Below are 20,584 nucleotides of genomic sequence, written 5' to 3'. Positions count from 1 at the left end.
ATTGGCTGTTTCTATGCCAATATCACAAAATCCATACGTGTACCACATCTCACATAGATATTAGCACCTACAAAAACACAGTTTACACAGTGCAGTCCCAACTGAAGTCAGCCAATAATGCTGAAAAAAAAAGGCCAGGCGAGAGTTAAAGCAGAATAAAACAGGAGATTAGAGGTGGAAGCATGTTAGAAAACTATAGTAAAAAAATAAAGGCAGTAGACACAGAACATTAATAAAAATGCTAATAATAAGCAGGTTAGAGACATAATGAAAAGATAAGTTAAAAGATAAATGTGAGGATAAAATTAAAAGATAAACAAAAGTCACTGATGTCCTCCTTTAGCCAGCTGAATAAATTGAATATTTACATTCAATTTATTCAACTGCCTAAAGGAGATCAGTGACTTCTTTTAAATGATTTCTGAAAACCCTTTTTATAGACTTGCTTCTACATAATGTTGTTTTTTAACTTCTCTTAATTTTATCTGTGCAACTTTACATATTTTAATTACTTAAAAAAACATTTTAAATTAATAAAATTATGTAAAATTGCTTACTTTTATACGACAAAGTTAACTGTTATGACGGAAATACAATCGCGCAATGTTGTGAGACGCTTGATTGATCCGGATGAAGCAGCCGGATCATTTGCGCTCGATACGACAATCACAGCGGAAGTCCCTCCTGTCTCGCGTCTCTATTGGCTGTCTCTCCATCAGTTTCCTCTTCACCCAATGACAGATCACACTGTGGACGGCTGCGTTGACCTCCCCCGGATTCACCTCTAATGTGGAGCCATGTTTCGGTCTTTGAGACGCGTCCAGCAGTTTAACTGCAACCTCCTGACTTTGCAAAGAGTCAGCGTCAACTCCAAACTCCTCTTCTGCACCTCCAGGATGGCCGCCTCACAGTTCAGGATCGAGCGGGACACGTTTGGTGAGCTCAAGGTCCCAGCGGACAAGTACTACGGCGCCCAGACTGTCAGATCCACTATGAACTTCAAGATAGGGGGACCAAGTGAGAGAATGCCGATCCAAGTGATCAAGGCCTTCGGGATCCTGAAGAGAGCGGCCGCTGAGGTAAACAAGGAGTTCGGCCTGGACCCAAAGATAGCAGATGCGATCATCCAGGCTGCAGATGAGGTTTCAGCTGGTAAACTGGACGATCATTTCCCTCTGGTGGTGTGGCAGACTGGATCAGGGACTCAGAGCAACATGAACGTCAATGAGGTGATCAGCAACAGAGCTATTGAGATCCTAGGAGGCAAACTGGGCTCCAAGGACCCTGTGCACCCAAATGATCATGTCAACAAGAGTCAGAGCTCCAATGACACCTTCCCCACCGCCATGCACATTGCTGCAGCCACAGAGGTCCACCACGTCCTGCTGCCCGGCCTGCAGACGCTGCACGACGCCCTGGCTGCCAAGGCTGCAGAGTTCAAAGACATCATCAAGATTGGACGCACTCACACCCAGGATGCTGTGCCACTCTCGCTCGGACAGGAGTTCAGCGGGTATGTTCAGCAGGTGAAGTACAGCATTGAGAGAGTGAAGGCGGCCATGCCCAGGGTGTACGAGCTGGCAGCAGGCGGCACCGCAGTCGGGACTGGACTCAACACCCGCATTGGCTTTGCCGAGAAAGTAGCGTCCACTGTTGCTTCTCTCACAGGCCTTCCATTTGTCACCGCTCCCAACAAGTTCGAAGCTCTGGCGGCCCATGATGCTCTGGTGGAGCTGAGTGGAGCTCTGAATACAGTCGCTGTCAGCATGATGAAGATCGCCAATGACATTCGCTTCCTGGGGTCAGGACCCCGATCAGGCCTTGGGGAGCTCATCTTACCAGAGAACGAACCAGGAAGCAGCATCATGCCCGGCAAGGTGAACCCAACTCAGTGTGAGGCCATGACCATGGTGGCAGCCCAGGTCATGGGAAACCACGTCGCAGTCACCATCGGAGGAAGCAACGGACACTTTGAGCTCAACGTCTTCAAACCCATGATGGTCAAGAACGTGCTGAACTCGGCTCGGCTGCTCGGCGACGCATCGGTCTCCTTCACCAATAACTGCGTGGTGGGCATCGAGGCCAACACGGAGAGGATCAACAAGCTCATGAACGAGTCTCTCATGTTGGTCACAGCGCTCAATCCTCACATCGGCTACGACAAAGCCGCCACCATCGCCAAGACGGCTCACAAGAAGGGCTCCACGCTGAAGGCCGTGGCCGTGGAGCTGGGCTACCTCACCGAGGAGCAGTTTGACCAGTGGGTGAAGCCGAGTGAAATGCTGGGGCCAAAGTGAACTCTGACAACACAACAAGCACAACAAAACGAAGAAAATACATTTTCTTATGAAAAAACTGTCTCTGGTTAAATCAAAGAGATTGAACTGTGCAAACAAAACACTCTGAATCCCGAGCATCTCTTGTCTCATAATGCACATTTTGAGAATCCCTCGCTTTTGTTTGATGCATCTGCTTCTGTTTTTTCATACAGGCGGCGTCAAACAAACACTGTAATGCTCTTGTCATTGGTAACAGCGAATCCACCAGCTGGATTGACAATTACATATTTTAAGATCAAGATCTGTCACACGGTGTTTATACTTTAAGTTGCAATGTGTTCATAATGGTTCAACCAGTTGGTCCACATCACAAGTATGTTTTACTGTCAGCACATTTTTTTTGTGGGAGTAAAATGTGCACTTGTTGGTTTTAGTATTTAAAGTCTTAAATACTTTTTGATTGTGAGTTGGTACCTTCAGATGTTCACACTGCCATCTCAAATGATTCAACATGAACCTCGTATGCTCTGGTTTACAGTATGTGTGCCATTTGTGCAGCTCCTGATCAATTAAATATATATTCACTCAAATCAAGTATGTTCTGGTTTCTGGCATTTTATTTATTATTTATTTATTATTATCTATATAACTATTTTAATTACATCATTAAAGTTACGTAACTTATTACATGTGATTACTTTTTTAACAAATGTTTTGAACTGGACAATAAAGCCAAAAAACCCATCAGCAAGAGGCATTCCTGCACAGCAAAAAGATGCAAAGCAACAATGTTATACAATTTTTCAACAAAAAGAATTTATCTAAATATAAACCCTTTATTGACATTGGTTACTAACTGTATTTAAATTACAATTGTATTTATCAGTAACAGCATCTCATTACTATTAAATTTATTGTGTAATTTAATCAGAAATACTTCATTTATCTCCGTGGGAAACTGGTTACAGTCAATCTGATGAAAAGCATAGAGATTTATATTAGTAGAAATAAGCACAAGTATAACGTATGTAAAAATATAAAAATTTGCAACATGCTACAAAATTTACACTAGTATTTTTTACAAATATAAACTTGTATAATGTGTTGAGTTTAAGTGTAATTGCATGTCACTATAACAGAAAAAGACTTGCAGAAGATAACTTGTTAACTCAAATCTTTTATTGTATACACCAGAAATTCAAACATAATAATGACTGAATGCCAACTAAAGAAATGTCACTCAAAATACGTAAAATTAAGCAAGCAAAAACGTAATGTGCAAGACTTTTGTACAAGTGATGAAAAATAAAAAAACAACAACAAAATGACCATTCGCTCCTCTTCTATTTGGTCCAGCTGACCTTTGGGATATCATAATGTTCTGTCAGGGTGTCAAGGTGACGATTGAAATCCTGCAAATTAACAAAACAATAAACGATAGTTCAATTTAGCAGCCATTTCTCTGTCTGTAAATCTGAAATCATTTCATCTGCAGTGTATATTTTACAGACATGAATGCATGTATCATTTTTTTAAATAACGTAGATATACACAGTATACTGATCACCCAAAATTATGTCTGCTGCGTGTGATATGTCTTACCTCGACTCTGTGTTTGTGTGTCTTTGATGCTTTGTTCAAGATCCTCTCCATTTGCTTTAGGGAAAGAGAGACAAAGAGAAATTAACTAAATAAGAAACCAAAAATATATATACATTCTCATCATAATGTCATAAATTTAGGAACACCAAACAGCCTCAGAAATCCCTACCAGTATAACACTAAACAATGACTACATTTAAACCAACAGCAGCACTGCAAAACAGCTGAGGTTTTTGACAGTGTCACCTGTTGGCAATAAATCACATGCTAAAACTGCATTACTGCTACGAAAAACACTGCAACTGCCCGGAAAATGTTCTGAAAGCGTAATGGATATGCGTTATATTCAACCATTATCCTATATTTTGAGCAGTAGCTGTAATAGTGTTTCGCCATGTTTCTGCTCTACCATATACAATGTCGCAACATTCACTGTTTCAAATACTGAACTTTGTCCTTTAAGTAGAAAAGATAAACATTGTCATGGCGTGAGGACTAATAAACTGAGTTTGTCAAACATCAATAACCGTACCTGAAGCGAAAAAGCAGTTTTTTTTAACTGTTTCAGGTTGGGATTACTCTGCTGTGCTAGGATCTCTTTCAACATTATTTCCATTATAATCAGCGCTTTGGTTGAACAGCAAAGTTCAAAACAGCTAATAAGTTAATAATCTACAACTCACATATGGATAATTTGGGGGTTTCTGTTCCACTGCAGCATTGCTTGATATGAAGCCAAGTGTCCAAAATCTTCATTTGCCAAACTGCATGCCTGCAAAGTTTTATATCCAAAAGATCTAGTGTCTTTTTTTTTTTTTAGGAGTTGACAGATTATCGGCCTGGCCTATTATTTGGAGCCAATATTTGACATTTTGCAAGTTATCTGTGTCTGCATTTTATTTAAATGATCGCCAATAAAATTAATTAATTAATTAAAAAGGGCAAAGAAAGTGTCAGCATAGGAGGACCTTTAATGTGCAAAACCCCATGGAGCTATTTTTATTTATTAATTTCTTTTTTTTAGAGTTCACTTTATTTTAAAAAAAAATATGATGTTCAATGTTTCAGATTTGATCAAACATTTGCTTAAGGCATTTTAACAAAGTTTTGTGTTGGAGTTTGTTATATTCCAAATTGTTAATACTGACAGAAAGATTTTCATTCTTATTGTAAATTCATATCGGTTCCAAATATCAGTTATCGGTCTCATTAACTACTAATTAACGGTATCTGTATAAGCCCTAAAAAAAAAACCCTGACAAAAACCCCACTGTGTGCATTGAACAATTTGAGAAAAATAGTGTACTTAATACTGGATTGTGTTGAAGTATGGACCCTAAAACTGATGTGGCATTGAAGCTAGCAGTGCTGAAGACGTACGGCTTTTTGGTTTATTGTAAGCTTATTATAAGTTCCCTTCTGTAAAGTTCAACTTCTATAGCCTATAACATTTATGAGCTATGTCTCTGCCTGAAACCAATCACTGCAGCTTTGTAATGCTTAAGAAATATAATAACTTACCCTCTTCTCTTGCATCTTGTCAAAGGCAAGTTGTGCCGGTGTTCTTTTGTCAACATATGCTTTCTTGGTGTTCACCTCCTCATCATTCTGACTGGTCGCGACCTGCTCCAGACGATGCTTACTCTCTTTATCCTTCTTCTTCTTCCTGAGAAAAATAAAGATAGTAAACGTTAGCTGATCAGTGGCTTGTCAACCACTCCCATTAACAGACAAGGACAGAGAAAGATGATCACACTTTTGCAGACACATGATCAAAAGTAGGCGTCTAAACAGTGGTCTGGATAGACTCTAAATTGCCAAAGTGAAGGATATCTACTTAACGTGCGTCTTGTGTTCAAGGCTTTGGAAACTATTCCTTGCCCTAATGAATACTGCTGCTAGTATCTACACTCATATATGTATGTTGTCAAGGCATCTTTACTATGTACTGTCATTCTTTTAACAAATATTACGCCAAACACAGAATTATAATTCTATCACATTTCGAAAGAATTCAAAGCAGACTTGACTTTGATTTTCATACAAATTACTCTTTTGTAATTCTCTTTTTATTGGTTTATTTAAACCTACGAAAACAAAATACAAAACCAAATGAATGTAAGACCTTTTAATCATGTGAAAAGGAGAAATAAACCAATAAACAGATAATGAATTAAAAAAATTAAACAATTTAAAAAATAAATTAAATGAACACGTAAATAGGTGGGAAAAAAGAAAAGGGTAGATGAGTTATTAAAAAATTATAGGATAAAATAAGGGTAGAAAATAAGTAGAGAGAGGCGAACAAAAAACACATTCTGTAGACAGGGGTATTGGATCGAAACATACATACAAAGACAATAGGCGACTAGTTACTGGTGCTGTCACGATACCAAAATATGATAATTAGTTACACTACAAAGTGTATCTGATACTTTTTCACAAAAAGTCAGGTCTGATACTTTTATACACCATCAATTTAGTCAAATTTTCAATGAAGGTCTCCTTCTGGTTTCTCATTCTCTCTATTACATAAATACTGTATATCACATTAATCCATAGTCAACACTGGATATTTCTTTTTTTAATGCTATTTCTTGGGTAAAGATTTCTTACAGGCCATAAATACTATTCTTAACAGGTGTTTATCCATTCACTTTCATACAATTAATTCCAAGAAAATAAGACCCAGCTATATATTTAACTTTTACAGCATGTCCACGATATAAAAATACAAGTTCCTGAAATGTTTGGAGATGCTGTTTTGACCGAGTTTAGATATGATGACATCGTATTTACACCATAGACTGCATATGAATTTATATACAGTATAAAGACACATATACTGTATATAAATATGTATACACTCTATATTGTTTTAACTTAGCTAACCCCAAATTAACTTTACTTGCTAGGCTACTGTTTAATGTCACAACTTTGACTCTTCATATTGTCTCGACAGATAAAGAACCCCGATAAGACCAGAAGGTTACCACTCCACAATGCTATTTTGACAATAAATTTGCCAAAAAAAATATAACTCACATAATCTCAGTAAACGTAGCTGTTGTTTTATTAGCAAACATGCTAACATTAGCAGCCACGCCAGATTACCAGGCGCTTTCACCAGCTACGACTGTCTTCTGAAATAGCCCCATCGATTAAAACACGTCTTCTCTTACAAAACTGTTAAAAGATGGCAACAGACTTACTTTTTTCCAGCTGAAATGCTCCCAACACCTTTTATTTTCAGGGCACTCTTCTGAACGGTGGCGTACTCAGACATTTTCGGGAAGCTCTCTGTCGTCTTCTTCTGCTTTGTTATTGAAGTAGCTGACACACAGACGGCGGTGCTGCCACCTGTCGGCCTGAGCGTCTACAGCACCAGCAAAGTTATCCTGGCAGTGCTAAAAAAAACATGGGTGTAAAACCATGGATCTATTATAAAAAAAAAAAAACTCCACAAACTTCACGTTTGATCCATACAAAAGTGTATAGCTGCCACTCTAGAATAAAAAATCAGTTTCGCATTATAACGTGAAAAGTTTCTCTGTGACTGGGAGAGACTTCTAAACTGGAGTAAATCGTGGTGTAGAGTCAATATTATCATTAAAATACCATTTTCACTGTCTATTTCTGCTGACGTAAAGTATAAATTATCACGTTAAAACGAGAAACTTTTCATGTTATAAGGTGAAACTGATTTGTATTTTTATTCTAGAGTGGCAGCAATACGCCTCTGTAGATCCAGGTGAAAAACAGTTTAATTATGTGATCTAATGCTATTTCAGAATACTTTTTTTTTTTTTTTTTTACTTATGAATGACCCATTTTCAAGATTTGATTAAATCCCTGAAATCTGACGAGTACTTCTGAACAAGATGGCCCAGGAACGAGTAAAATGCCACACTGAGCTGGCAAATCTGGCAACTCACCTACTCAAATGAGCCAGTGGTAAAAAGAATTAAAAACATTTTTTTTTTGTGGAAATGACTGAAATCGTGAAGAAATGAGGCATCTGAAGGGAGAATGTCATACCACTGTCAATATGCACAAATGTTTGCTGCTTTACTTCTATGTCAATCTGTGTCCTTATTTCGAATCATTTACTTAAAGATTAAAAATGACATCTAAGTTCAGTCTTTTTTGTTATTTGATTAGCACTAATTAAAGCATTTGTATAAGGGGAAGTAGATTTCTGACCCACTTTTTCAACTAGTAAGTAAGAGAGAAAAAAAAAGAACATTGTTGAACCCTTTAAGGAAAAGACAATCATAACACTTATGCAGAAAAAAAACACACTTAAGTTACATAAAGTGTCAGCTGCAACATCACACATTATATTTTGTTTTTATAACAGACTTTAATTAATAGATTGTGAACACATACACGCTCCTGGGGCATTTATTACCATTAACCAACAATCGCACAAATCAAATACTATTTACAATACAACTGAAAATTAAAAAGAAATCTGACAAGCATGTATAACCAGAATGTGACATATAGGCTAAAAAACCCTTTTCTTCAGCAGCAAATGTTGTATCTTGTAACATCTTTTTGACAAAGGTCAAAAAGGAGCCTCAAGCTATGAAAAAATGAACTCTGACAGAGGCAGAAAACTTCCACAACGCTTCTGACATAAACTGGGATACAGAGAAGACTGAGGTGAGGTCCGTGGACCCAGGTGTCTATAAAACATCTGAATTTACAACACAGAGCTCCGACGTGACTCTTCAACACAGCTGCCAACCTGCATATAAAACACATCGTTGGCAAGCAGACGGTACTGTTTTACAAACAAGGTAGGTTGGACTGAATGATAACTACGAGGCAGGAGATCACAATGTCTCTCACACACACAAACACACACACACACACACACACACACACAGAAAAACAGGGAGAGGTGACCAGAAAAATAAAGGTCTCCATCAAAAATGGATTGGAATTGTGTCCAAAAAAGGTTTCCTGACTTTAAAAAAACGTACAAAACAAGATGGCCACATCCTTCACGACGTGACCTCCTGAAACAGTCCCGCTGCTGTCTTCACGCAGACAGACTTCAGTAGCGTCGGCCAAAAGCTCCACCCTGCAGCCCGCTGCCCTGCATCAGCTGGTTCTGTCTGTTGAGAGCTCCAGACAGAGACTGAGACGTTCCCGTGTTCATGTAGCTTCCGCGGCTGGTGAAGGAAAACAAACGCACAGTGACTGTTACAAACTGCACAGACTGCTTACGTGATCTTAAATTGGTCTTAAAAAGGGATAATATCAAAAATGAGGAATGAACCCAGGTTATATTCACCTTGCCATTCCTCCACGTGCCATGTGGCTCTGGCCTGGGATGGCACCGTCTCTACCTGAGGGGGGAAGAAAAACACCATCAGACATGTAGACCGGAGTAGTTACACGCCTGCTTTTACATTAAGAACACAATAAAAGCTGCGTTTACACTGCCTGTTCAAGGCGGGAATATCACGCTGTTATGCTTCCCCGCTGTTCAGTATACAATGTCCGATCACGGAAAGTGGAGGGACAGAGTGGGCGTTGAGGTGAGGGTGTGACGTTTAGATTACACATTATGTTGGTGACCACAGATTTAAACAGCAGCAATTAGCTGCTAATTCAAAGTAGAAGAAGAACAGCGGTCTTAAAGGACTGCAAATTAAGAAAACGATGAGTTTCGGGAGTTTCTTACCCTCCGAGGAAATGAAATCAGCTGTCATATAACAGAGAAGGTAAATGAATGTGATTGCCATGTTATGCAATTGTTTGTTTTTCATGAATGTTTTTTATATATTTAACTGGATATCTCACTGTTCATTTCTATGTAATTGAAACGTTAACACATTCATTACATATACATTCCCTATTTTCAAAATAAAGGTTGTATGACAATATTTCATAATAAAAAAAAAAACATTAAATTGCAAAACAATCACAATGTAGAGGAAATAAATAAACAATTAAATATATTTTAAAAATAAAAATAAATAATTAAATAAATAAATAAAAACCTTCACAGTCTGTTAAGCTGTTTTTTCTTGTTTAGAAAGTTATATGTGACATATAACATATGTTATATGTACATATCAAATACTATTATATGTTATATGTCACACTAGACCGCTTTTGATTGCTGGTTGCCACGCTGCAGTGCATAATCACAAACTGGGGAGGAGTAATGCTGCCGTTGTTTGGTTCTGTGTAAAAATGCAAAGAGGCATAGAAAAGGGACTTTGTTGCAGCCCTATAACGTGATTGATTTGTAAAAGCGGCTAGTCTATAAATGTTGTGGAAGCCAAATTTTAAGTGTCTTACACCTGCTTTCTTTGTAAGAGCCAGCAGGTGGAAAATCTACTTGTTGTAACGAGATGATTGTATAAAAGTCAAAGAAAATGCTCTACTGCTCACTAAGTTATTACCTCAGTTTTTAAGTTTTCCTAACAAGTTTGTCGCTTTTTTCAAATCTAAAATTATGCTCTCATTTTGACTAAAATAGATGATAAGGTCGTAGATACTTCAGTGTTGTGGCTCCCTTGCAATTGACAAATATGTCATAAATATGACAAATATGTGGATCGCTGGCACATTTAAACAGCTGTGAACTTGTTTTTGGTTGTTGTCCATGTTTTGTTTTGTTTTTAATCACAGAACTTTGACTCTCAGTCACATCCAGCCTTCACTCGTTCACAGCTCCACCCTCTCATCCAAATACGGCCTCACCTGTCTCCAAAAAACAACAAAGGGATTACCAAAATGGTAAATTTGATTTTTCAGAGTTGTGATCCAGAAACTAATGGATGAAGTCACAGTGGCTACATACACTTCTTTTATACAGTCTGTGGATACAAACCATAGTTTCAGGACATGTCAGACCATTTCCCTTCAGGCTGCTGATATATCTGTGCCATCTGCCGCTTCAGTCCTCAGAAGGCAAAACTTCAGTATCCAAAAAGCAGTCGGTATAATTAGCAGTAAAATCATCGCACATATAAACAACAAGTATACGTACTTTGCCATGTTCTGTCTCCATCCATCTTCCGACTAGAGTCCCAGTCTCGACCTCCATCCCTAAAGACAAACAAAAATTATTTTCACATTACATTGGACATTATTTAAGTTTTGCAGTGGCTTGAGTCAAAGCCAATGCCGATTACAATGGTGCTCACCTCGGGTTGATGCGTTTATCATAGCCTCCGCTCCAGGAGTCTCGGCTGTCTCTGCCATGTCTGTCTGACCTGTCTGAGAAGTGCTGAAAGAAGAGACACGATGTAGTCAGATTTCATTCATTGTGTGTTTCCGCACGTTAACATTTCCACATCGTTGCAATGGTGAGCTTGTATCGTTTTCATGTGCACTGGTATTTGAGTCCGTCACACTTGACGCCAGCAACCCTCTCTATTGTTTCCTTCCTAAAAACATGTTTTATCAGTAAACTAGATATATAGCCACATGGTTGTATGTAGGGTTGGAGACTTATTTGTCCACCTGCCACTGTAGCTGGTGGATACCAAAATCTAGCAGCCACTTAGTAGATTACCATTGGGTTTTTTTTTGGCTGGTGAGCGACAAAAATATAGCAGCCATTCACATATTTTACCAGCATTTATCTGGTGGCATTTTCCAACCTGGATGTGCCTCCGCACACCAGTCAAGGTTCACTTACAGCCCCCAAGGTTCCCGAGTCACAGTCAAAAACATGTTTTATCACCGTGACCTTGACTTTTCACCTTCAACCACAAGATTCTATTCGGTTCATTTTTAAGTCCAAGTGGACGTTTTGATATTGTGTTCACAAAAATGGGACAGGTGCAGGGACACAGTGACCTTGATCAATTCATCCTTGAGTCCACTTGAACGATTGTGCGGAATTTGAGAAAATTCCCTGAAGATGTTTTTGAGTTATTGTGCGCACAAAAATTAGGTCAGTGTGACCTTTAACGTTTGACCACTAAAATTTAATCAGGTCATTGTTGAGTCCAAGTGAATGTGTGTGCGAAGTCTGAACAAATCCCCTCGAGGCGTTTTTTTGAGATATCGCATTCAACAAGAACGGGCCACTTCCGTACAGACGGACAACACGGAAAACATAATGCGTCCGGACTCGGCTATCGCCAAGGCGTAAAAACGCATCTAAAATTTAGTGAGTCGCCTCTTACCGAACCATCTCTGTCTGCACCGATGCTGCGAGTGTTGTCCCGCCTGTCCATCATCATGTCGTCTTGGTAACGGCCCCGGTCTCTGTGGTCAAAGTCCTGATAACGTTCTTGTCGACCGAAGTCTGAGCGGCTGTAACGGTCATCCAAAGCCACGCGCTTGTCAGGCCAGTCGTCTTTCCTGAAAGAGCAGCAAAATGAGAAGTTCATCAGCTGAGCTGCTCTGTAGTGAATCTGATATATTCACAAATACTGAAGCTCTCACACTGAGCACTGTTATATCTTGCAGTTTTATAACTGCATTTGGCAGCCTTTCATTCAACACTCACAGAAGTAAGGAGCACGACTTTGTGACCGTCGATAATTTATGTTCCCTTTGTCATCATCCACTTCTTACCATACTATATTTTACTTTTTAAAATTTTTCTCATTTATGTAACACAGCAGCTCCAAGCCTGACAAAAAACACAGGCTGCTTCTTTTGTTAAAGCGTGTAAAAAATTAAATGACTTTTCCAACTTTTACTTAATCCATGACTTTTCTAGACCTGGAAAGCGTGTTTGGGAAATTCCATGACCTTTCCAAGTTTTTCATGACCACTGGACTTAATTTCCGTCATTATTTACCTGCCATCCATGTCATAAGGCCTCTTAATGGGGCGTCGGTCCTGTTCGTATCTCAGCTGCTCCTGCTGCCGTCGCAGCTCTTCACGCTCTCTGAGGATCCTTTCCTGCTCGCGCCGCCTCTCGTATTCTATGCGTAGCCTTTCCCGCTCCAAGAACTGCCGCTCCATCCGGTCTGCATCAAGTCGCTGCTTCTCAGCCTGGGAGTCAACACATTCATGGGTGAGTCATTAACACGAAATTTGTTGGAAAGTTAGGCCAATAATGACATAATTGACATTTGGGAGAAAAATTATAAACAGAAATTTCTATTAACGTTGCAGCAGAGAAAATGTGATGCAGAAACACTGACAGCAATGCAGTGAGAGAGAGAAAAAAAGGAAATCCCCTGTTTGAAATAAGTAATCTCACAGTACCTCCAGCCAGTTTCTCTTCCTGATCAAGTGTTTTCTCTCCTCTCTCTCTCGAAACAGACGGATCCGCTCGCGCTCGCGGTCCGGGCGGTTGTCACGGTCGCCGCGGTCCCGGTCACTGAAAGAAGACGGCAAAGATCAATCTCTCAGCACCACATGTGTTGTTCTGGAAGAGTTCATACAGGTTTTCTAGTGTCCTGTGTAAAATCATACTGTACAAAGGTCTTATGTTCAGCCTTCACCAAAACAAACAGCAACGGTGCTGTAAAGATATTTCCTGTGGATCTTCACAAGTTAATTTAACTACAAAAAATGTATCTTTAGCAATACTTGTGTTTTATTGAGCCCTGTGTCAGGTATTTGCTCACAGCTCCGTGTGATCCTTACGTGACTCTGCGCCTCTCCACCTCTCTGATCTCCCTCTCTCGTTGTCTCTGTCGCTCCCTCTCTCTCTGCTCCTTGATTTGGTCAAACGACAGGATGTCTTTCTTCTCCTTACTGCTTGACTTGCGGTCTCGGCTCTTTGAGCTCTGGAGAAAGGAGAAAAGGGGGAAAAACGTTAGAGAAAAGTTTCAGGAGGTCAAAATAAAATCCGTCCTGCAGATTTAAATGAGGAGTGCTGTTTGTGAGGGTAAAAATGTATCCAGTCTCCATGTTAAAAGTGACCTTCTGTGTGGATCTAAAAGACCAGGCTTTCTTTTAGTGCTGCATCTCAAGAGGAAGAACTTTTTTCACTTACTCGCTCCTTGCTTTTAGTTTTGACGCTGATGACAGGCTCTCCTTTTGACTTGTCCATAACGACAGTCCTCTCATTTCGCCCTGTCAAACGCACACAACTGATGTTGTTAAGATTATGTTTAAGTTATTCAGAGAGCTGATCAACGTGACACGCAGAAGCTAGAAATCGTTTAACATTTCTCACCTTTGCCATCTTTTCCGTCTCCCTCAGGCTTCTCCTCCTTTCCTTCAGATCTGCAGAAAACATGAACAGTATGAGCTCTAATCAACACACACTTTGATCAGCAGTTTAATGAATTGTTTACTTTTCTTCCATGTAGTTGATAACTGCGTGAGGAAGCTCTCACTGTGGTGGCTATAGGTTACCAGAATTTTTAGTAAGACATTTACTCAAACACGCAGCGGCTTATAAGCGGTCTTACTTGGAGTCAGAGGAGTGTCTCCTCTCACTGCCAGACTTCTTGGTGTCAGTCTTGTCTGCTGGCTTCTTCCCCGCAGGCTCGTTTTTAGCCTAAAATGTTTTAACAGGAACGTGTTTACTCACAAAAGTGGAAGGAACAGAGTAGATTTCACACTAATCATGTCATACAAAAACATAGACCAATATCACCTCTTGTTAATTTTTAACTGAAGTTACTTTTGTGCCAAAAGACACTGTCATCCTTTACAAAACATCAAATGAAATGTGTTGCCAGGCCAAATATTTTCCACTCACACTTCCTCTTAGTTCAGGCTCTACAATAGACCTGAAGCAGGAAATTGACAAATACCTACACGTTCAGTAAAACTTTGCCAGGCGACTTGAGGAGCCACACTAAAGCTTACAACAGCTTTGTTAGGCTCTCTTTTCTTTTATCTGCTGTTAATCTTAATCAAGTGAGTGAATGCTTACAGCAGCACAAAGACTTTCATAGAGATTATGAACAGACTCACACTCATCCAGCTGCCTAATGACTTTATTGTCTGTATGAGTTTCAAACATAGCTGTCAATAAACAAAATTACACCATCGCCAGGTGAATCTGATCAACCTACCAGCCACAGTGGCGGGTTAACAAAAGGGGCATTTAACATTTGTGAGATGTCAAATATTTGACCAGGCTGCAGCTGCGCCACGCTCGGGCTGCACCACTGTCACTCAAGCCGATCGCCGCCACTCCAAAAAATGCTTGTGCCACAGTGGGTTTCAGATGCCTAATTCTGCGAATACACACTCACGTTTGCATACACAGTCACACATACACACAAACTAACACTCATAATTTGTCTCGATCTTTTTGCCGTTTATTGCTGACTTTATTGTATATTGTTTGCATCAAAGTATTGTGATTTATTGTATTACTTGTAATTTATTGTATTACCTTCGCTGAGATATTTCTTACCTCTCTGGCACCTGTTTCTGTGCGTTCTTTTTGACCCGTTTTCTGATACTGTTTTTAATGGTGCGAATAAATAAATGAAAAATGAAATCGGATATGTAATGAATGACTCCAACACTCACCCGCTCCACAGAGATCATCCTGCCATGCAGCTCAGTCCTGTGAAGGTGGCTGATACACTTGGTGGCTTCCTCTGTGGAAGACATGGTGACAAAACCGTAGCAGCGAGCCCCGGGGCTCTTGGCGTTGGTCACCACCTTAGCTCCGACGACCTGCAGATTAGTAACGACCAGTTAATGAGAGAAATGTAGATCAGATATAAGAGATCTGTTCATTCTTGGCAGGTTGTCTACGGTGAGGGATAGTTTGCAATAACTAACCTTGCCATATTTGCTGAAGAGAGTCTTCAGATCTGTCGCTCTGGTGGTGGAAGAGAGACCACTGACCCACAGATTCCTGCTACTGCTTGCGGCAGCACTTCCAGCGGCTACACACAAATACACAATAAAATTAATCAGCATGCACCTGCTGAATTTGAACAACCAAAAAAAAAAAAAAAAAAAAAACCTCTCACCTTTTTCATCTTTTGACTCAGTCTTGCCATCTTTCTCCTCAGAGCTAGAGACAAAGAAAAAAAAAAAGCAATAAACATACAGCAGTGAGGATACCTGGTCACTCTGCTCAAACAGATGTATATGCCCAAGTGTTTTATGGGATAAACATAACTGACAGTGACCAGCCCATCATGTACCATGGTGCAGTGATTTAACAGTGGAAAAATGGGAACATTACCCTACGGCAATCCCAATACATTACTCGTCAATGGGTAATAAAGTGAGATAGGTGAGTGTAAAGAATGACAAATGAAAACAGACAAATGCACGAAACATTTTTACCTCCAAAAGAGCATCCAAATTTTGCTAGCACAAAGGAGCCAATGCAACAGAGATAGCCATTTTGGTTTCTAGTAGACAGAAAGCAACAAACCTCTTTTTCTGAGCATCGCCCTCTACAGAAGAGGACTCTTTCACTGTGGAGGCTGAGTCCGCAGCAGCTTTCTCTTCTGTCTTCTCATCCTCCTCACCCTTCTTAGACCCCATTTCTGAATCAACAGTTTCACCCACAGCGCCCTGTTCGCTTACACTAACAGCCTGCGAGCTTTCGTTTTCAGCGTCAAATGTCTCTTCTGGGGCTTTCTGTGCGTCCCCAACCTCTTTGGTGTCGGCGTCCCCGACCTCTTTGGCGTCAGTCTCCACAACATCCCGCATGTCGCTCTCCACATCTCCAGAGGCGGCCTTGTTGGACTTGGCACCGGTGTCGGACACATTGTCTTCCCCTCCGGCGGTGGCGGCTTGCTCTTCTTCAGGGCTCGTCTCGTGGCTCTGGTGCTGATCTTCGTTAAGTGGCTCAGATAAACAAGACCCGGCTACTTTGTCATTTTCTACGGATTTAACAGGAATAGAATGGCACAGAGTTTAATCACTTCTGAAACACAGCAATGGTTAACGAGGAACTGGCAAGGCCTGGATTAGGAACGTCATGACCACTGGCCTGTGCTCTTAGAACTATGTATTAAAACGATGAAGTAGACCCTAACGAGAGACTGGAAGAGAACCCAAAGGCTGAGGGACAACCAGGCAACTAGTGTGGCTAACACTCTGGCTCATTTTTGCAAGCTGAACCACTTCACTGTGTTCACCTGATCCAAAGCAGACAAAAGAGTTCAGTGCTGAAGAGAGCCACAAGATCAGCAGTGCAGCAGCAGATTCTCGCTGCAGTCCATCTTCTTTCAGCCTTTGACTTTCCCAGTGTCCATTTGGTGATGACCAGAACTTCAGTTCAAGTCCAGCAGTTTCAAATCCATCTGATTTCTGAGTCAAGTGTCCTCAAAAAGTCGTAATAGTCGACAAATCTTGGTAGATCTTCTTTGTCTCGTTCTTCGTGTGGCAACCTAGAAACACTGCAATCACCTACAACACCTCTCTGACCATGACATTTAATTGCTGTCCATGTGCATCAAATTGTTAACCACCGCTATTTCACTACTGCAAGAACATAACTGACAACAATGACATTATGAAGTATGGTTAATCAAATTTCAACACATAGCCAGCAATTCTCTTTGGGCTTCCAGTCTCTCTTCCTGGTTGAAACTAAACAAAGTGTTTGCATTCCACGCTAAACACTGTTAAAAGATGCCTCCACCTTTTTATAAACCATCTTTTACAGTACCTGTTACTTCGTTCACGTCGTCCGCCTCCGGATCCCGAGTCTGAAAGAAAAGAACGGCATCTTAATGAATGTGACTTTGACATTTAAATTACTGCAACTTCACAGCCTTCACATACAGATGTGGACCAATTTGTTGGTACACTTACAGCTCATTGAAACAATTCTTCATTCCTTATAATTGTTTCATGTTTACCTGTGTTCCTTTGGTATTTTGTAAGTAAATGTTGTTTGTTGTTTGTTTTCATTAAATATGGAATCAACAATATTGGATGTCAATTACTTTTGTCAGTGTAAAGTTATTTCAGAGAAAATTGTGGGTTCTTCTGTTTTCATGGAAGGGTACCAACAAATTTGTCCACGTCTGTACATGAAAAATGATTGCGAGTGGACGTACCGTATTGATTGACGAGCATGTCATAAATTCCTCCCGTTCTTCCATCTGGGATTCATCCATCTGTTGAAATAGATACAAATACAGTTTCATTAAAACTCTCCTGTTAGACATGATAAAGGATATAAACCAGTAGACACACTTCTAGTCTAGTTTCTCACCTCTGGACCGAGTGCTTCATCTTCTGTCTCGAGGGTCTTGTTGTTGTGTTCGTCATTTAACAACGCGTCTTCATCAGAGGGAAAATTTGCGGCATCCTCCTCCTCATCGTCGTCGTCCTCAGCTGGTATCCCGTTGTCATTCTCTGTCTCATCCAAAACGTTCATGTCGAGGATGTCCATTTCCTGCATGTTCTCGTGATAACCCTGATGAAAAAGAAAGGAGGGAATTAAGCAAAATTGCAACAGCAATATCCAGAACTTCCCAGTTGTTAAGGAGGCCGTCCATTTCTGCACAAGCATCACGTCTGCTTAAAGGTTCAAGCTCAGCAAACTCACATGGCCATCACGGGAATCCTCCTCCATAGTGCCGTCTTCTGGTTCATCATTTTCTTGCTTTGTATCTACAGAAAATATGCATTTAGTTAAGATCAAGTGTTCATTTGGGTGTCTCATGCTGTGTCCACACTACGAGCGACACAACAACAGGTTACTTATTATTTTCAATGGAAGCTGAAGACATGAAGCTACAAACTGATGACACTTGTTGCTGCAAACGGGCGCGACGGGCTACAAGTTGAGTTGTCCACTGTTTTTCCAGCGTTCCAAAGACACAGGAAAGTCATATGTTCATCATATGTTTTTGTTTCTACAAGGTTCCCACAGACGGGGTCAAATTCAAGAAATTTCAAGTACTTTTTTCAAACACTCATTCTTATTTTTTAAGGATGAAATTATTTTCTCCACAGCCACATTATTTTCTCCACAATTTAAGTGATGAATCAGAGCCATAGAAGGAGTTAATGCTCAGTAGTTTTTACTTACAAGGAATTTGCTTTGGTTTTCGGTGCATACAGTAACATTTACCATAAACATACTAAGAGGAATAAAAACTGGATAAAATTCTGCACCACAATAACTCAGATATAGAACAGATATGTAGAATAAGAAATACAAAGATACTTTTAAAAAGTACTATTGCATATAAAAAATATGTACGACACTGTTTCAGAAAAAAACTGTTCAGTTTTGTGCAGGATGTGCAAAAACATTATACTGAGGATATTAACTATGTGCAAAGATAATAGTGCATTTATACTGTTTGTTCATGCTTTCTGTCTAAATTGACGCATTATGCAGGGTTCCCACACATTTTCATGGACAAAAGTTTCAAACTTTTCCATGACTTTCAAGGATACATAATAAAGAACTTTTTTCCCGATGTTTTTCAAACACATCAGACACAAACTCAAGATTCACACAGGATTTCAGCTAATTGACATATAGGAAAAGAGAGGAAGAAAACGGCAAACCATTACGATGGTAAACAAAGTGCACATTAGAGCTATTTATTGTTAAGCTGACAGCTATAGAAAATGAATAGGCCGTTATGGGACATTATTTTGAAGGTTACAGAACATTATTGTAGAAATAATTGTAAACATCAAAATTCCATGAGTTTTCCAAAACTTTAAATGATTTTGACCAAATTCACGACTTTTTCAGGTCTGGAAAATACAGTGCTGAAAGACGGGAACCCTGATTATGTGACTTTTTATGACGAATATGTTACACCTGTCTGCAACCACATTTCCCCTGTGCAGGATAATTAATTTTAACTGTTGTTTTGCTAAGCATCTTCATTAGGGATATATTTTCAGTGTTTTTTGGAGAGGATTAAACTTTATTTTGATTGTGAAGGTTGGGTGGAGAACAGCTGTCAGTGACACAATAAAATATGACAACAACTTAGCACATAAATACAGCCAGAGGACTGTAAGTTTCGTTTCGATTTAACAGAAATCGATAAAACAAAGTGTGTGTCAGACTGTACGGACATTTACAATGTCGCTTAAATAATGTACATTTAGTTTATTATGCAAACTTTACCTTTAGATGAGCGTTTAGGTGTAGCATTAGGTTTCTTTGGGGTTGACTCCGGTGCGAGAATAATCTCATCAGGATTTCCTCCCTCTTCCTCGATTGCCTTTATGGAGATACGAATACTTTAACAGATAGTACAAATCTGAAGTACTTTCAAGCGTAAACCAAACATGATAAATCTAACTTTTAAATATATAAAAAGCCATGTAAATTAAAGCAGTTAGCTGTGGCGCAAACATTAGCTCGAGGGTTAGCGCTAGCTAGCACACACTCCGGGGCCTCGTAAGCTAACGTAGCTTCACGTTTAGCGTTTGTTTCATTGTTTTGGTAAAGTTCACTCGTGAGGACACATCAAACAGACGTCTGCAGTGCTTGTGCTAATAAAATTCAGTGCCTGAGTCAATAGGTGAGAGGTTATGAGACCTTTTTGAGTCGCTCGGACAGCACGCTCTTGACGCCCGTGGTGTCCAGGTTTCGTTTCTTCAGCTCGGCCTTCAGGTCGATAACTCTCAGCTCGGACAGTTTGCGGACCTCTGCACCCTCCGGGACCTCCACGTGTGCTGATGGGTCAGCCATCGTGCTGAAAATCTCTCCTCAGATTGAATTAATCCCGTTTTGCACTTTATCCACTATTGCTGCACTGCGAATAGACGCAGCCGGTCTGCAAGTCTGCAAAATGGAGACCGTGCAGAGCCAGTTGACGTTAATACGCATGCGCAGTACAGTC

The 20,584-nt window shown here is 40.0% G+C and overlaps 3 protein-coding genes across 3 annotated transcripts; 1 reads left to right on the top strand and 2 right to left on the bottom strand.

Annotated features, from left to right (window-relative positions):
* The first annotated feature begins 728 nt into the window (after nucleotides 1-728).
* fh (fumarate hydratase) lies at nucleotides 729-2,876 on the top strand. Its single transcript, XM_042481208.2, has one exon. It carries the CDS (start codon nucleotides 798-800, stop codon nucleotides 2,295-2,297), a length of 1,500 nt encoding a protein of 499 aa, XP_042337142.1. The 5' UTR covers nucleotides 729-797; the 3' UTR covers nucleotides 2,298-2,876.
* A 564-nt stretch (nucleotides 2,877-3,440) lies between these two features.
* On the bottom strand, nucleotides 3,441-7,247 carry fam32a (family with sequence similarity 32 member A). The gene is made up of 4 exons (XM_042481218.2): nucleotides 7,094-7,247; nucleotides 5,403-5,547; nucleotides 3,882-3,935; nucleotides 3,441-3,691 (listed from the first exon to the last, which is right to left on the bottom strand). The coding sequence occupies exons 1-4, from the start codon at nucleotides 7,165-7,167 to the stop codon at nucleotides 3,623-3,625; spliced, it is 342 nt and encodes a 113-aa protein (XP_042337152.1). The 5' UTR covers nucleotides 7,168-7,247; the 3' UTR covers nucleotides 3,441-3,622.
* A 972-nt stretch (nucleotides 7,248-8,219) lies between these two features.
* safb (scaffold attachment factor B) lies at nucleotides 8,220-20,558 on the bottom strand. The gene is made up of 21 exons (XM_042481197.2): nucleotides 20,281-20,558; nucleotides 19,864-19,960; nucleotides 18,313-18,377; nucleotides 17,977-18,180; nucleotides 17,819-17,878; nucleotides 17,425-17,464; nucleotides 16,180-16,633; nucleotides 15,767-15,810; nucleotides 15,573-15,679; nucleotides 15,315-15,464; nucleotides 14,237-14,325; nucleotides 13,999-14,048; nucleotides 13,816-13,895; nucleotides 13,464-13,606; nucleotides 13,080-13,194; nucleotides 12,667-12,863; nucleotides 12,044-12,221; nucleotides 11,054-11,136; nucleotides 10,897-10,955; nucleotides 9,187-9,241; nucleotides 8,220-9,064 (listed from the first exon to the last, which is right to left on the bottom strand). Exons 1-21 carry the CDS (start codon nucleotides 20,431-20,433, stop codon nucleotides 8,947-8,949), a joined length of 2,541 nt encoding a protein of 846 aa, XP_042337131.1. The 5' UTR covers nucleotides 20,434-20,558; the 3' UTR covers nucleotides 8,220-8,946.
* Between the last annotated feature and the right edge of the window lie 26 nt (nucleotides 20,559-20,584).

This window comes from Plectropomus leopardus, chromosome 5, assembly GCF_026936395.1.
Source record: "Plectropomus leopardus strain MGB_pleo_1.0 chromosome 5, ASM2693639v1, whole genome shotgun sequence".
NCBI classification, from domain to species: Eukaryota; Metazoa; Chordata; class Actinopteri; order Perciformes; family Serranidae; genus Plectropomus; species Plectropomus leopardus.
The sequence above is the reverse complement of the archived record's forward strand: the minus strand, read 5'-3'. Positions and strand labels throughout refer to the sequence as shown.

Coding starts and splice junctions, on each gene's coding strand:
- fam32a (XM_042481218.2), bottom strand. CDS start 7,167: ATGTCTGAGTACGCCACCGTTCAGAAGAGTGCCCTGAAAATAAAAGGT. Junction 3,936..5,402: donor ACAAGATGCAAGAGAAGAGG/GTAAGTTATTAT, acceptor CTTTCCCTAAAG/CAAATGGAGAGGATCTTGAA. Junction 3,692..3,881: donor CACACAAACACAGAGTCGAG/GTAAGACATATC, acceptor GTTAATTTGCAG/GATTTCAATCGTCACCTTGA.
- safb (XM_042481197.2), bottom strand. CDS start 20,433: ATGGCTGACCCATCAGCACACGTGGAGGTCCCGGAGGGTGCAGAGGTC. Junction 13,195..13,463: donor GTGGAGAGGCGCAGAGTCAC/GTAAGGATCACA, acceptor GTCTTCTTTCAG/TGACCGGGACCGCGGCGACC. Junction 12,222..12,666: donor CCTTATGACATGGATGGCAG/GTAAATAATGAC, acceptor CTGCTCTTTCAG/GAAAGACGACTGGCCTGACA.
- fh (XM_042481208.2), top strand. CDS start 798: ATGTTTCGGTCTTTGAGACGCGTCCAGCAGTTTAACTGCAACCTCCTG.